Source organism: Salmo trutta, chromosome 30 (genome assembly GCF_901001165.1).
Source record: "Salmo trutta chromosome 30, fSalTru1.1, whole genome shotgun sequence".
NCBI classification, from domain to species: Eukaryota; Metazoa; Chordata; class Actinopteri; order Salmoniformes; family Salmonidae; genus Salmo; species Salmo trutta.
This window is the reverse complement of record NC_042986.1, coordinates 24194050-24211766: the sequence shown is the minus strand read 5'-3', so window position 1 is coordinate 24211766 and position 17717 is coordinate 24194050. Positions and strand designations below refer to the sequence as shown.

Genomic DNA, 17717 nt, shown 5'->3' with positions numbered 1-17717 from the left:
GGGACGTGTCTGCATCGCATTCACACAAGTTAAGGACTGTTGCATGTTCCTCTACCTGAATGTGTACACACATGCACAGAGGTGGTTGAACACACGTGCACGTACGTACACATACACACACTGCGTGTTGATCTCTGGCCTGCTCCTAGCTGTGTGTTAAAGTAGCACTGTGGGTGTTCCACCTCTCTCTCTTTCTCTCTCAATCTCTCTCCCTCTCTCTCTCAGAACACTGAGGACAGCGCTCGCATCTCCATCACATTCTTCCGTTTGTTTCGAGTCATGCGATTGGTCAAGCTGCTCAGCAGAGGGGAGGGCATCCGAACGCTCCTGTGGACCTTCATTAAGTCCTTCCAGGTGAGAGAAGAAATGCTCAGGTATAGGGTTGCCAAGCTACCGGTAATTTACCAAAGTTACCAGAATCTTCGGTAATTTTGGTTATTAACAGGTCATTTATGATAACTTTGGTAATTTATACTTGAATAATTAAAAAATAAATAATAATATATATATATATATATATATATTTTAAAAGTTATTCAAGTATAAATATATATATATATATATATATATATATATATATATATATATATATATATATATATATATATACACTGCTCAAAAAAATAAAGGGAACACTTAAACAACACAATGTAACTCCAAGTCAATCACACTTCTGTGAAATCAAACTGTCCACTTAGGAAGCAACACTGATTGACAATACATTTCCCATGCTGTTGTGCAAATGGAATAGACAACAGGTGGAAATTATAAGCAATTAGCAAGACACCCCCAATAAAGGAGTGGTTCTGCAGGTGGGGACCACAGACCACTTCTCAGTTCCTATGCTTCCTGGCTGATGTTTTGGTCACTTTTGAATGCTGGCGGTGCTTTCACTCTAGTGGTAGCATGAGACGGAGTCTACAACCCACACAAGTGGCTCAGGTAGTGCAGCTCATCCAGGATGGCACATCAATGCGAGCTGTGGCAAGAAGGTTTGCTGTGTCTGTCAGCGTAGTGTCCAGAGCATGGAGGCGCTACCAGGAGACAGGCCAGTACATCAGGAGATGTGGAGGAGGCCGTAGGAGGGCAACAACCCAGCAGCAGGACCGCTACCTCCGCCTTTATGCAAGGAGGAGCAGGAGGAGCACTGCCAGAGCCCTGCAAAATGACCTCCAGCAGGCCACAAATGTGCATGTGTCTGCTCAAACGGTCAGAAACAGACTCCATGAGGGTGGTATGAGGGCCCGACGTCCACAGGTGGGGGTTGTGCTTACAGCCCAACACCGTGCAGGACGTTTGGCATTTGCCAGAGAACACCAAGATTGGCAAATTCGCCACTGGCGCCCTGTGCTCTTCACAGATGAAAGCAGATTTACACTGAGCACGTGACAGACGTGACAGAGTCTGGAGACGCCGTGGAGAACGTTCTGCTGCCTGCAACATCCTCCAGCATGACCGGTTTGGCGGTGGGTCAGTCATGGTGTGGGGTGGCATTTCTTTGGGGGGCCGCACAGCCCTCCATGTGCTCGCCAGAGGTAGCCTGACTGCCATTAGGTACCGAGATGAGATCCTCAGACCCCTTGTGAGACCATATGCTGGTGCGGTTGGCCCTGGGTTCCTCCTAATGCAAGACAATGCTAGACCTCATGTGGCTGGAGTGTGTCAGCAGTTCCTGCAAGAGGAAGACATTGATGCTATGGACTGGCCCGCCCGTTCCCCAGACCTGAATCCAATTGAGCACATCTGGGACATCATGTCTCGCTCCATCCACCAACGCCACGTTGCACCACAGACTGTCCAGGAGTTGGCGGATGCTTTAGTCCAGGTCTGGGAGGAGATCCCTCAGGAGACCATCCGCCACCTCATCAGGAGCATGCCCAGGCGTTGTAGGGAGGTCATACAGGCACGTGGCCACACACACTACTGAGCCTCATTTTGACTTGTTTTAAGGACATTACATCAAAGTTGGATCAGCCTGTAGTGTGGTTTTCCACTTTCATTTTGAGTGTGACTCCAAATCCAGACCTCCGTGGGTTGATAAATTGGATTTCCATTGATTATTTTTGTGTGATTTTGTTGTCAGCACATTCAACTATGTAAAGAAAAAAGTATTTAATAAGATTATTTCATTCATTCAGATCTAGGATGTGTTGTTTAAGTGTTCCCTTTATTTTTTTGAGCAGTATATATTAAAAGTTATTAAAGTATAAATATATATATATATATATTTTAAAAGTTATTCATATCCATACAGTATTTTTTTAGATCTGTTTCATTTTGTCCATGCGTTTCTAGTAGATAGACCATATGGTTCAAGAGAAAATTGCCTAATTAATGAAAAAAGCATCTAATCAACCTTATTGTTTTCAATAAACTCTAACTATTAACTTTTTTCACAACTGCTACCAGTTTGATGCCAAAACATTTACAACCAAAACATATTGACATAATAAAATACATTTAAGTGTGTAATTTAAAAAACATATTTTTTATTAAAGAATAAATAAATAATATATATATATATATTTATATATATAAAGGCTATTTCATGCTGAAACCCTCATATTATACACCAATGGTATTCACTAAGTTGATGGTTTATATTTAGGATAATGTTTTGATTCATGAGCTGAAATAAAAGATCCCAGAGATGTTCCAAACCCACAAAAGCTTATTTCTCTCAAATGTTGTGCACAAATGTAATTTGTTTACATCCTTGTTAGTGAGCATTTCTCATTTGCCAAGATAATCAATCCTTACCTCTGCTTGCTGTGTTTCTCTGCACCTGGGGTTAAGTTCGTACTAGCATCATTGTCACACAATCAAGAAGCTGATTAAACAGCATGATCATTACACATGTGCACCTTGTGCTGGGGACAATAAAAGGCCACTCTAAAATGTGCAGTTTTGTCACATAACAATGCCACAGATGTCGGAAGTTTGTTTTGAGGGAGTGTGGAATTGGCATGCTGACTGCAGGAATGTCCACCAGAGCTGTTGTCAGAGAATTGAATGTTCATTTCTCTAACATAAGCCACCTCAAACGTCGTTTTAGAGAATTTGTCAGTACGTCCAACCGGCCTCACAACTACAGAACACGTGTAACCACGCCAGCCTAGGACTTCCACATCTGGCTTCTGCACTTGTGGGATCGTCTGACACCAGCCACCCGGACAGCTGGGGAAACTGTGGGTTTGCACAACCAGAAAATTTCTGCACAAACTGACAGAAACCATCTCAGGGAAGCTCATCTGCGTGCTCGTCGTCCTCCCCAGGGTCTTGACCTGACTGCAGTTTGGCGTCTTAACCGACTTCAGTGGGCAAATGCTCACCTTCAATGGCCACTGGCACGCTGTACCGCTTGTATGGCATCATGTGGGCGAGTGGTTTCCTCATGTCAACGTTGTGAACACAGTGCCCCATGGTGGCGGTGGGGTTATGGTATGGTTCAGGCATAAGCTACGGACAACGAACACAATTGCATTTTATCAATGGCAATTTGAATGAACAAAAATACCGTGATGAAATCCTTAGGCCTATTGTGACGCCCATTACTTTCAGTTACTTTTAGATTACTTTCCTCTTACGAGACATTAGAAGAAGACAAACATGTATACTACCAATTGAACGACATGTAATACAAGATAAATCAATGTTATAGTTTACATAGCTGGCCATAATGGATGTTGCATTTTACTTTATGGGTTACATTTACATTTAACATTTTAGTCATATAGCAGACGTTCTTATCCAGAGCGATTTACAGGAGCAACTAGGGTTAAGTGCCTTGCTTAAGGGCACATCAGCAGATTCTTCACCTAGTTGGCTTGGGGATTCGAACCAGCGACCTTTTTATTACTGGCCTACGCTCTAACCGTAGGCTTCTTGTAACCCAGTTCTTTCTACTTCAATACAGATAGTAATATGATAAGGCTACATCTTTACATTAAAAACCAAAGTCTGTCAGATTTCCAGTCATTTCAATTCATTTAATACCCCTTGATCTTCAAGAATAGGACTTGGAAATATAGAAATATAGATTAGCCAAATAGTTTTACCTGAGCAAGGACTTATTAGCCTACTCTGTTGTTAAATGCTGTTCTCATAGAATGCCATGCTTTGAGTACAACTGAAAAGTGCTCTTTGCATTAGAAAAATGAATGTCCTATGTTACATTTGCTAAAGGCCTATTGTTTACGTTTTTTTTGGTGGTGACACTTTATCTCGATAATTTGCAGCTGCTTAAGTCTATCAAAAGTGTGCGAGTTTGAACATATGTCCAGTAAGTCTATGGATTCTTTTTTTGTTGTTGCACAAATTAGAGCCTCTTCTTCCAAAGTCCTTCTTAAATGAAACTTGTTTTTGACTGGATGTGTAGCACAATACCACAGAGGAGTGTAGAAGGGAGAAACTCCCTCAAAGTTTTATTCCATCCCCCTGGGCACAGACATCAGTTCCAAAAGAAACTTGAATGTTACCAAAATTCTGTCAGTTTACTGGTAAACTTTGAAGGTTTCCAGTAATACCCTCCCTCTGCAACCCTACTGGGGTAACAGTGGAGCCATACAGGTCAGAGTGTAACATACAGGTGAAGGTGCACCTTCCCTTGCTGAGTCAATCTACTAAAACTACCTTTCTCTCTCTGGCATTCCTAGGCTCTTCCCTATGTTGCCCTTCTGATAGCCATGTTATTCTTCATCTATGCTGTTATTGGAATGCAGGTAACTGACAGACATTTATTTTGGAAATGTTGAAGTTACAATATGATTATCTTACCAATAGCATTTATTTCTTCAATAACACACTGTGCTGTGTTTCAGGTGTTTGGAAAGATTGCCTTGGTAGACCACACACAGATTAACCGAAACAACAACTTCCAGACCTTTCCTCAAGCTGTCCTGATGCTCTTCAGGTATGTGTGTGCACGTGTGTGTGTGTGTGTGTGTGTGACTAGTTGATTTATTATTATGGATGGTGAAAAGCTGTGGTCATTGTAGTCCTAATATTACTGTTGTTGATGCTTCTCAGGTGTGCTACAGGTGAGGCGTGGCAGGAGATCATGCTGGCATGTCTGCCAGGGAAGCTGTGTGACTCGGAGTCAGACTACAACCCTGGAGAGGAGAAAACCTGTGGCAGCGGATTCGCCATTATCTACTTCATCAGCTTCTACATGCTCTGCGCCTTCCTGGTATACACACACACACACATACACACACACATAATCACAGCATGTACACACACCCACACAGGGTTAGGTAGGTCACTTTCTAAATGTAATCCATTACAGTTACTAGTTACCTGTCCAAAATTGTACTCAGTAATGTAACTTTTGGATTTCCCAAACTCAGTAATGTAATCTGATTAGTTACTTTTGGATTACTTTCCTCTTAAGAGGCATTAGAAGAAGACAAAAAGGATCCATCAAAGTAGTAGAGTAGAACAAACTTAAACTTGTGCCTTTTTTCAATGCTGAATGGAATGTCATTGAGAAAACAGAAAGGTGATCCCTTACTGACACAATGTCTCTGTTTTAGATCATCAACTTGTTTGTTGCTGTCATCATGGATAACTTTGACTATCTGACGCGTGATTGGTCCATTCTGGGCCCTCACCACCTGGATGAGTTTAAAAGGATCTGGTCTGAATACGACCCTGAGGCCAAGTGAGTCTGCATTACCATCTGGACATAGAGTACACAAATACACACACACACACACACACACACACACACACACACACACACACACACACACACACACACACACACACACACACACACACACACACACGCACACCCCTGCAGTCATTAATTTACATTGGTTCTCACTGTGTGTTGTTTCTGTATTTGGTGTTGCTTTCAGTAGTGTGTTGGTTTCAGTGTCTGTGTCACTGTGTCTCTTTCAGGGGCAGGATAAAGCATCTGGATGTGGTGACCTTGCTGAGACGCATCCAGCCTCCTCTAGGCTTCGGCAAGCTGTGTCCACACAGAGTGGCCTGCAAGGTGTGTCTGAACACCCAAACAGCACAAACACACATTACACACATATTACATAAGGTGTTCATATTGTGAGCTCAATCTTGCCCTGGTTAACTCATATGTTGCATGACCGTAACTCCTTTTAGAGACTGGTTGCAATGAACATGCCCCTGAACAGTGATGGCACGGTCATGTTCAATGCCACTCTGTTTGCCTTGGTGAGGACTGCTCTGAAGATCAAAACTGAAGGTGAGCACTGGGAGCTAACACAGTGATGTCTGAATGAGGACATACTATGAAGTCTATCGGACAGAAACATCACACAGTATCTCTGATGGCTTATTTCCACTAAGGACTTACCCCAGTGTTTTACCCAAAACGCTCAGATTTTTGGGTTTCCACCGCCACGGCCTAGCTCCAGTTTCTCACTGGCCCATGTCCTCAGTAGACCTGCTCTGACTTAAAGCCAAGGTTCACAAGTCCTCAGTGTCAGCCTTAGCTATATGGAAACACAGTTCCCAAAAAATAACATTAGAGCCCACATTACCATAATCACTGTCGACACACTGGTGCTGTAATGGAAACACCCAATGAATATACTCAAAATAGTCTTATACAGTGGCCTGCTCAATAGCTGTCTTGATTGGTCCAAATCATTCACCAAGTGTTGGTTTCCTAGGCAACTTGGAACAGGCCAATGAGGAGTTGCGAGCGGTCATCAAGAAGATCTGGAAGAGGACCAGCATGAAGCTGTTGGACCAAGTGGTGCCCCCTGCAGGCGGTCAGTAGAATGGCTCCCGCCTCCATGTGTCTGTGGTGTCTGTCAACAGTAACTGACTTCCTCATGTCAGACTGCCCTGTATACTCGCACATGCTCAATTGTTATGTACACTTTAAACATACAAATGCGCTGTGCAAAACTACATAGCTAAGCAGTGTTATTACTTATGTACTGTGTGTGTAATCACGGTAGCGATCCTCCGCTCCAGGCTGACCTTCAACAACGTTTTCCCTCAGCAGTGGTATTACACAGGATCAATACATGGAACTCAAAGCATATACTCAGCAGTCACACCTTGAAAATACACAAATTCATTGACATTAGTGATCCATGGCCTTACTAAACTTGTGAAACAGTTTGCTCCGACAAATTATTGACAGACAGTTGAGTCTTCACTTCCTGTTTTGTGTGTGAATAGCTGTAAAAGTCCCAGTTAGATTCCAGATAAGAGCAGGATCAGATAGGGGATGAGACAGAAACTGCAGACTGTCACTTAAGTTCGGCGAAACTCACCTTATCTCACTTTCTTTTTCCCTCCACAGTGTACTCACATGCTCATTACAGCCTGACTCTGGGGCTTCCTAGTGATACTCAGGCCAGGCTCAATCTTATATGGCTCCCTATTCACTTCATTGTGCACTAAGCAGTGTACTCTATAGGAAGGGAATATCGCAGCACCCATGTGTTTCTGTGAAATGCCATGCTGAACTGTTGTTCTGTATACTGCTTGGTTGACCTGAGCCATACTGACCTGTACAGTCTGTGGTGTTGTACGATGCTGATTGATGATGACGAACCTGTAGTGTTCTTCACTGTGCCATAGTTTGCTGAAAACATTATTTGTGGTATTTTATTTTCATTTTTATCCTTTGCTGCACAATACTTTCTGCTTTAGCTCCGATGCTTGGCTTGTTCTAGCATTGCATGCTCTGCTATAGTTTACTAACTCCTCTTGATCTCTCTCTCTCTCTTTCTGGCCAAGCTTCTCTCCTCCACAGCTTTCCCTCCTCCTCTTTCCCCTCTTCCATAGTCTCTTCTGCTCTCTCCTTCTCTCTGCCGTCCGGAATTTCCTGCAGCAGTTCTGTTTTTGGCCGGTGGCATGGAACTAGAGTTGCCTTTCTCTCCTGTGCCCTAGCTGTCCCCAGTCTGCTTACTAACTAGCTGAGTGACACAGATCGCTGCTTCCCTGTTCTGTACTGCTTCCCTGGCCTGCTCGTCTCTTAACAGTTTAGATATTCTTCTCTTTCTGCTGTAGTCTTCTTGTTAGGTGCTTCTAACTGTGGCAGTATCCCTGTACTGTAGCTAACCCTTAGATACTGTAGGTGGATGTGTAGCTGTTTGATAGACTCATATGTTCAGTAAGATGTGGTTGTGTTGGTTTGAAAGAAAACAAGCGTTGCGCCGCTTCATATCATGATTTTGTGGTACAATGGCTGTATTGAGTTGAGGCTAGTGTCTGTTTGGCTGTTTACAATTCTGTTTCAGAACTGTTCATATTTTGATAATACCAGATACTCTAGTGCAAGGATGGGCAACTTTGATCGGGTCCACAAAAAATCTGAACTCATCATGAGGAGCCGCAGTGGCTAGCTGATCTGCTTACCTACATCCATACATACATATATACAGTACCAGTCAAAAGTTTGGACACACCTACTCATTCAAGGGTTTTTCTTTATTTTTACTATGTTCTACATTGTAGCATAATAGTGAAGACATCAAAACTATGAAATAACACATATGGAATCATGTAGTAACCAAAAATATTTGTATATTTGAGATTCTTCAAAGTAGCCACCCTTTGCCTTGATGACAGCTTTGCACACTCTTGGCATTCTCTCAAACAGCTTCACCTGAAATGCTTTTCCAACAGTCTTGAAAGAGTTCCCACAAATGCTGAGCACTTGTTGGCTGATTTTCCTTCACTCTGTGGTCCAACTCATCACAAACCATCTCAATTGGGTCGAGGTCGGGTGGTTGTGGAGGCAAGGTCATCTGATGCAGCACTCCATTACTCCCCTTCTTGGTCAAATAGCCCTTACACAGCCTGGAGGTGTTTTGGGTCATTGTCCTGTTGAAAAACAAATGATAGTCCCACTAAGAGCAAACCAGATGGGATGGCGTATCACTGCAGAATGCTGTGGTAGCCATGCTGGTTACTGCCTTGAGCAGACAGTGTCACCAGCAAAGCACCCCCACACCATCACACCTCCTCCTCCATGTTTCACGTTGGGAACCACACATGTAGAGATCATCTGTTCACCTACTCTGCGTCTCACAAAGACACGGCGGTTGGAACCAAAAATCTCAAACTTGGACTCATGAGACCAAAGGACAGATTTCTACCGGTCTAATGTCCATTGTTCATGTTTCTTGGCCCAAGCAACTCTCTTCTTCTTATTGGTGTCCTTTGGTAGTGGTTTCTTTCCAGCAGTTCGACCATGAAGAAACTTTCAAAGTTTTTGACTGATCTTCATGTCTTAAAGTAATGATGGACTGTCGTTTCTCTTTGCTTATTAGAGCTGGTCTTGCCATAATAAGGACTTGGTCTTTTACCAAATAGGACTATCTTCTGTATACCACTCCTACCTTGTCACAACACAACTGATTGGCTCAAATGCGTTAAGAAGGAAAGAAATTCCATAAATTAACTTTGAACAAGGCACACCTGTTAATTGAAATGCATTCCAGGTGACTACCTCATGAATCTGGTTGAGAGAATGCCAAGAGTGTGCAAAGCTGTCATGAAGGCAAACGGTGGCTACTTTGAAGAATCTCAAATATAAAATATATTTAGATTTTCTTAACACTTTTTTGATTACTACATGATTCCATATGTGTTATTTCATAGTTTTGATGTCTTCTCTATTATTTTACAATGTAGAAAATAGTAACAATAAAGAAAAACCCTTGAATGAGTAGGTGTGTCCAAACTTCTGACTAGTCCTGTATACTGTATATTAAAAAAATGTTGTTGGGTTTCTGCGGAATATCAGTTATTCAAAACAGACTCATGATAAAGCCAGCATACATGTATATGATATTCAGCCGATTGTTGGAGTGCTCTGAAGAGTTCCTATAGGAGAGGTAGAGTACCATTGTGTCTTCGGGCCTAGTGTTATTTCCCAGGATGCTGTGCGGCGTGGTGAGGTGCTGACAGTGGAGACGTTTGTGTGGTCTGTTCACTCAGATGACGAGGTAACCGTGGGGAAGTTTTATGCCACCTTCCTGATACAGGACTACTTCAGGAAATTCAAGAAACGCAAAGAGCAAGGCCTGGTGGGAAGACACTCATTCTCCAGCCTGAACTCCACCATCGCCCTCCAGGTGAGTCTCAACTGCTGTACTGTTCTGTACTGGACTGTACCATTCCACCTCCTCTAGAGTTGTCAGTAGTTACCAAACTCACACTATTAAGGCCAATCTATGTACACTGTAACACAAGTCAATTTATTTGACCTGCAGATACCTGTACAATTTAAAAGATAATAACCTTTGAAACTAACTAATAGGATTTACAAACCAAAATACGTGGCTAATATAGTAAGATAATACATTAATATGGGTAAACAATATGTAACTGCTAGTTAGCGATTGGTTGAATCACACTAGTACTGCTTTGTCCAATCACCGCTGGACATCTGCAAAGCAGCAGGCCACTGCACCTGAACACAATGTTGCTTCCCTGGCCTGCACTTTGCTATGTCACCTCTAGCCATACACCTGCAGACTATACCCTTTCTTATCTGCTTCTGGAAACAATCAGAGATAAAGAGAATGTTGTTCCTCAGAAATGATTTATGAACTCTGGATTAGCAGTGCTGTGCACACTCACCCTGATGAACAAAGCACCTCCTCAGTCTGATTTGTCTGTGTGTACTGTACTGTATGTCTGACCTTATGCTTCAGTTCATGTTTGTGTGTATGTGTTCCTGCCAGCTCTCAGCTGCTCTCTTGTCGTTGTTGCAGGCTGGCCTCCGCACACTGCATGATATTGGGCCCGAAATTCGCCGAGTCATATCATGTGACCTACAAGACGAGGGCCTTGTAGACATGAATGCAGAAGAAGATGATGAGGTGTCTAGGGTAAATCACTATCCCAGTTCATTCAATAGATGCGCTTGATTTAACTCACCCGACACATAGAATTAGTTTTTTTACAGCCAATGGAATGGTCCCAAACTCAGTTCACGTGGTTGCTAGCTGAGCTAAATCAAGTGCCCCAATTAAAACAGTTACGTTGTTGGTCCACTCTTTGGCCAGTGGGAAGAGCTTGCTTGCATATTGACTCAGTCACAACAGATATTTCACTCTGAGATGTTGACAATAATGTCATTTCCATTGTATGATTTACAGAGAGGAATCAAGTCTCATCTAGACTAGTTTAAAGATGATAACACTCATATTGCCTGATAACCCAGAACACACACTAGATGATACTTATTCAACCCAGTGGTTTTAAAGTTACTCCACTTACATAAAATGTTTTGCACACAAACCTTCACTAAATGCACTGTTAATTTAATACCCTCGTTATCTGTTGAACATCATTTAGTGAAGATCGTAATTAAAACCTCAATGGCCGTGCCTTACCACCAGGACAGACCCAAAGCCAGTGGTTAAGTTTGGTCACTGTGTTTTTATGGTCGCCTGTACTGACCCGAGTGTTGTCTCTACAGAGGAACGGCGTGCTGTTCGCCAACCACACCAATCACATTAACGGGGACCACCGGGGTTCTGTCACCCAGCGGCCCCTCCAGGTCCCGCCTCCTTCCTGCCACGCATTCGTGGAGCCCTCTCAGGTCGGCCCTGAGGAAGGGGCTGGTGACCCCCACCCCTACAACCACTACTACCCCAAATCCCCCATGTCCTCCAACGCCAACCTCAACAACGCCAACATCCCCACTGTGCCCTCCCTGACCAAAGGGGGGCAGCGGCACTGCCTCCACCGCGAGCACTCGTCCGCTAATGGGACACCCTCCTCCAGCTCACACCGCAAGAGTGTTGACTTTGACACCCTCCCCACGGTCCAGTCTGCAAGGTAACTTAGGATGCTGCTTTCTTGGCTAGGTCTCCCTAGTAAAAGAGCTCTCTTAACCTCAAAGGGACTTCCTGGTTGAAGGTTGCATAATATTATGGTTCTCTCCATTTTTAATGCAGTAGTCAATGAATGTATGCACTGTAAAAAAAGATGTTGATTCAACGTACAATTGTAAGGCAACAAGGTGCAATAAGATAGTGAGTTCACTCAACAACATTTTCACACAAAAAAAAGTATTTTCTCAACCAATATATTTGGAGTAAGCTGCCAATCCTATTGCAGCTGGTTGCCTTACAATTGTACGTTGAATCAACATCTTTTTTTACAGTGTGGTAATGAACTAGGGGATTATTGTAGGTTTGAATTCATGTGTGATGAGAACAATGGTTACTTGCTTGCGGAAGGTCTAGGAGCTGTGGAGCTCAATGAGATGAACCCCATGACAACAGATGCGGATCTGAATAGGGCGTTTGGGTTTTGAAGTTGTTGCCCCATCACATCCTTACCATAGCTATGTATTTCACATATCCTGGCCGTTCATATAATGGATCTTTTCAGCACCGTTCATTCTTGCACCACAAAGAGCTCTTTATGTTGAAATCCTGGAACTGTGTGTATCTATCAGTAACACACACACACACTCCAGACCCATTCATTTTATGACCAGGATTATTATTTTTGTTTGTCTCACATTACAGATTGTGTCTTGTCTTTGTCATTGCATGCCCTTCCCTTCCCCTGTCCTAAATACACATTTCCTTCACCACAACGTGCTTGCTTGGACAGGAGGCTCTACTATGACACCTACATTAGGTATGTCTGTGAAACTACTGTTTCACCCTTTAATGACCCCAATCTCGCATTGGTTAATATGATCTGCTTTACTGATATACTATACCTCAATCACCCCTTAAAAAGGTTTATGGTTGAACTTTGACCCTTTGACCCCAGGTCAGAATCAGGGGGTGTTCTGTACCCAACCATCCGTAGAGAGAAGCCAGGGGGAGCAGACAGTGATGATGACAAGGGCTCAGGAGAATACTTCAGTGGCGAGGAGTACCAGGAGGATGACATCATGTTGCACAAAGACAGGTATCACCTGGAAACCACTTCTCCTCTGCTCTCGTCTACTGTATTCTCCTCTCAGCTACTCTCCTCTACTGTACTCTCCTCTACTGTATTCTCCTCTCAGCTACTCTCCTCTACTGTATTCTCCTCTACTGTACTCTCCTCTACTGTACTCTCCTCTACTGTATTCTCCTCTCAGCTACTCTCCTCTACTGTACTCTCCTCTACTGTATTCTCCTCTCAGCTACTCTCCTCTACTGTATTCTCCTCTACTGTATTCTCCTCTACTGTATTCTCCTCTCAGATACTCTCCTCTACTGTACTCTCCTCTACTGTATTCTCCTCTCAGCTACTCTCCTCTACTGTATTCTCCTCTACTGTACTCTCCTCTACTGTACTCTCCTCTACTGTATTCTCCTCTAATCTACTGTACTCTCCTCTACTGTACTCTCCTCTACTGTATTCTCCTCTAATCTACTGTATTCTCCTCTACTGTACTCTCCTCTCCTCTATTCTCCTCTCATCTACTGTACTGTATTCTCCTCTCATCTACTCTCCTCTCCTCTACTGTACTCTCCTCTACTGTACTCTCCTCTACTGTACTCTCCTCTACTGTATTCTCCTCTTCTCTACTGTACTTTCCTCTAATCTACTGTACTATCCTCTACTGTACTCTCCTTTAATCTACTGTATTCTCCTCTCATCTACTGTACTCTCCTCTCCTCTACTGTCCTCTCCTCTACTGTATTCTCCTCTACTGTACTCTCCTCTAATCTACTGTACTCTCCTCTAATCTACTGTACTATCCTCTCCTCTCCTTTACTGTACTCTCCTCTACTGTACTTTCCTCTCCTCTACTGTATTCTCCTCTCATCTACTGTACTCTCCTCTCCTTTACTGTCCTCTCCTCTACTCTAGTCTCTACTGTACTCTCCTCTACTCTGCTCTCCTCTACTGTCCTCTCCTCTACTCTCTTCTCCTCTACTGTACTCTCCTCTAATCTACTGTACTCTCTAATCTACTGTACTCTCTAATCTACTGTACTCTCCTCTAATCTACTCTATTCTCCTCTACTGTACTCTCCTCTAATCTACTCTCCTCTACTGTACTCTCCTCTAATCTACTGTACTCTCTAGTACTCTCTAATCTACTGTACTCTCCTCTAATCTACTGTCCTCTAATCTACTGTATTCGAATCTACTGTATTCTCCTCTACTGTACTCTCCTCTAATCTACTGTACTCTCTAATCTACTGTACTCTCCTCTAATCTACTGTACTCTCCTCTAATCTACTGTCCTCTAATCTACTGTATTTGAATCTACTGTATTCGAATCTACTGTATTCTCCTCTAATCTACTCTCCTCTCCTCTAATCTACTGTACTCTCCTCTACTGTACTCTCCTCTACTGTATTCTCCTCTACTGTACTCTCCTCTAATCTACTGTACTCTCTAATCTACTGTACTCTCCTCTAATCTACTGTACTCTCATAATCTACTGTCCTCTAATCTACTGTATTCGAATCTACTGTATTCTCCTCTAATCTACTCTCCTCTAATCTACTATCCTCTCCTCTCCTTTACTGTACTCTCCTCTACTGTACTCTCCTCTCTACTGTATTCTCCTCTCATCTACTGTACTCTCCTCTAATCTACTGTATTCTCCTCTACTGTAATCTCCTCTAATCTACTGTACTCTCCTCTAATCTACTGTACTCTCCTCTAATCTACTGTACTCTCCTCTACTGTACTCTCCTCTAATCTACTGTATTCTCCTCTACTGTACTCTCCTCTAATCTACTGTACTTTCCTCTACTGTCCTCTCCTCTACTGTACTCTAGTCTCATCTACTGTACTCTCCTCTCCTTTACTGTCCTCTCCTCTACTGTACTCTAGTCTCCTCTACTGTACTCTCCTCTACTGTACTCTCCTCTAATCTACTGTATTCTCCTCTACTGTACTCTCCTCTAATCTACTGTACTCTCTAATCTACTGTACTCTCCTAATCTACTGTACTCTCCTCTAATCTACGGTACTCTCCTCTAATCTACTGTATTCTCCTCTACTGTACTCTCCTCTAATCTACTGTCCTCTCCTCTAATCTACTGTATTCTAATCTACTGTATTCTCCTCTAATCTACTCTCCTCTAATCTACTGTACTCTCCTCTAATCTACTGTACTCTCCTCTAATCTACTGTACTCTCCTCTACTGTACTCTCCTCTAATCTACTGTACTCTCCTCTAATCTACTGTACTCTCCTCTACTGTACTCTCCTCTAATCTACTGTATTCTCCTCTACTGTACTCTCCTCTACTCTACTCTCCTCTAATCTACTGTGCTCTCCTCTACTGTACCCTCCTCTAATCTACTGTACTCTCCCCTACTCTCCTCTACTCTACTGTACTCTCCTCTACTGTACTCTCCTCTCCTCTACGGTACTCTCCTCTAATCTACTGTACTCTCCTCTAATCTACTGTACTCTCCTCTACTGTACTCTCCTCTCCTCTACTGTACTCTCATCTACTGTACTCTCCTCTAATCTACTGTGCTCTCCTCTACTGTACTCTCCTCTAATCTACTGTACTCTCCCCTACTCTCCTCTAATCTACTGTACTTTCCTCTACTGTACTCTCCTCTACTGTACTGTACTCTCCTCTACTGTACTCTCCTCTCCTCTACTGTACTCTAATCTACTGTACTCTCCTCTACTGTACTGTACTCTCCTCTACTGTACTCTCCTCTCCTCTACTGTACTCTCCTCTAATCTACTGTACCCTAATCTACTGTACTCTCCTCTACTCTACTCTCCTCTCCTCTACTGTACTCTAATCTACTGTACTCTCCTAATCTACTGTACTCTCCTACTGTACTCTCCTCTAATCTACTGTACTCTCCTCTAATCTACTGTACTCTCCTCTACTGTACTCTCCTCTAATCTACTGTACTCTCCTCTACTGTACTCTCCTCTAATCTACTGTATTCTCCTCTACTGTATTCTCCTCTCATCTACTGTACTCTCCTCTCCTTTACTGTCCTCTCCTCTACTGTACTCTAGTCTCCTCTACTGTACTCTCCTCTCCTTTACTGTCCTCTCCTCTACTGTACTCTAGTCTCCTCTACTGTACTCTCCTCTAATCTACTGTATTCTCCTCTACTGTACTCTCCTAATCTACTGTACTCTCTAATCTACTGTACTCTCCTAATCTACTGTACTCTCCTCTAATCTACGGTACTCTCCTCTAATCTACTGTATTCTCCTCTACTGTACTCTCCTCTAATCTACTGTACTCTCCTCTAATCTACTGTCCTCTAATCTACTGTATTCTAATCTACTGTATTCTCCTCTAATCTACTCTCCTCTAATCTACTGTACTATCCTCTAATCTACTGTACTCTCCTCTACTGTACTCTCCTCTAATCTACTGTACTCTCCTCTAATCTACTGTACTCTCCTCTCCTCTACTGTACTCTCCTCTACTGTACTCTCCTCTAATCTACTGTATTCTCCTCTACTGTACTCTCCTCTACTCTACTCTCCTCTAATCTACTGTGCTCTCCTCTACTGTACTCTCCTCTAATCTACTGTACTCTCCCCTACTCTCCTCTAATCTACTGTACTTTCCTCTACTGTACTCTCCTCTACTGTACTCTCCTCTCCTCTACGGTACTCTCCTCTAATCTACTGTACTCTCCTCTAATCTACTGTACTCTCCTCTACTGTACTCTCCTCTCCTCTACTGTACTCTCATCTACTGTACTCTCCTCTAATCTACTGTGCTCTCCTCTACTGTACTCTCCTCTAATCTACTGTACTCTCCCCTACTCTCCTCTAATCTACTGTACTTTCCTCTACTGTACTCTCCTCTACTGTACTGTACTCTCCTCTACTGTACTCTCCTCTCCTCTACTGTACTCTAATCTACTGTACTCTCCTCTTATCTACTGTATTCTCCTCTACTGTACTCTCCTCTCCTCTACTGTACTCTCCTCTAATCTCCTCTCCTCTACTGTACTCTCCTCTAATCTACTGTACCCTAATCTACTGTACTCTCCTCTACTCTACTCTCCTCTCCTCTACTGTACTCTAATCTACTGTATTCTCCTCTCCTCTACTGTACTCTCCTCTACTGTACTCTACTGTACTCTCCTCTAATCTACTGTACTCTCTAATCTACTGTACTCTCCTCTAATCTACTATCCTCTCCTCTAATCTACTGTACTCTCCTCTACTGTACTCTCCTCTACTGTATTCTCCTCTACTGTACTCTCCTCTAATCTACTGTACTCTCCTCTACTGTACTCTCCTCTAATCTACTGTATTCTCCTCTACTGTATTCTCCTCTCCTCTACTGTACTCTCCTCTACTGTACTCTACTGTACTCTCCTCTCCTCAATACTGACAAAACTAAACTAATGGTGTTTTCTAAAGCAAGAAATAGACCTCTGAACTTTTCACCTATTACTACCTGTCAGGGCATTGAGATTGAGACTGTAACCGCATATAAATATCTTGGAATTTTAATTGATGACGGCCTCTCTTAAATTGCATATTCAACAACTTACAAAAAAATGTAAGCTGAAATTGGGATTTTATTTTAGGAATAAGGCCTGTTTTTCTTTTGAAGCCAGAAGGAGGCTAGTATCAGCTACATTTATGCCTTTACTAGACTATGGGGATATTTTATATATGAATGCTTCCGCTCAGTGTTTGAGATCAATTGACAGCCTTTACCGTGGAGCATTGAGATTTATTCTAAACTGCAAAACCCTCATGCACCACTGCACTTTGTATACCAGGGTTGGCTGGCCTTCTCTAGTCACTCGTAGGCTCAGTCACTGGTATACTTTT

At 42.9% G+C, this 17717-nt stretch overlaps 1 protein-coding gene across 2 annotated transcripts in view; it reads left to right on the top strand.

The window, feature by feature from the left end:
- LOC115168317 (voltage-dependent L-type calcium channel subunit alpha-1D-like) overlaps positions 1–17717 on the top strand; it is a 108321-nt gene that overhangs the window by 87001 nt on the left and 3603 nt on the right. For both annotated transcript variants that reach the window (XM_029723469.1, XM_029723468.1), the window contains 13 exons: positions 226–354; positions 4656–4721; positions 4821–4912; positions 5029–5188; positions 5535–5662; positions 5905–6001; positions 6124–6226; positions 6657–6758; positions 9949–10085; positions 10728–10844; positions 11438–11799; positions 12586–12612; positions 12751–12891. In XM_029723469.1, the coding sequence (XP_029579329.1) occupies positions 226–354; positions 4656–4721; positions 4821–4912; positions 5029–5188; positions 5535–5662; positions 5905–6001; positions 6124–6226; positions 6657–6758; positions 9949–10085; positions 10728–10844; positions 11438–11799; positions 12586–12612; positions 12751–12891 (1661 nt within the window). The remainder of the gene's footprint in view (positions 1–225; positions 355–4655; positions 4722–4820; positions 4913–5028; positions 5189–5534; positions 5663–5904; positions 6002–6123; positions 6227–6656; positions 6759–9948; positions 10086–10727; positions 10845–11437; positions 11800–12585; positions 12613–12750; positions 12892–17717) is intronic.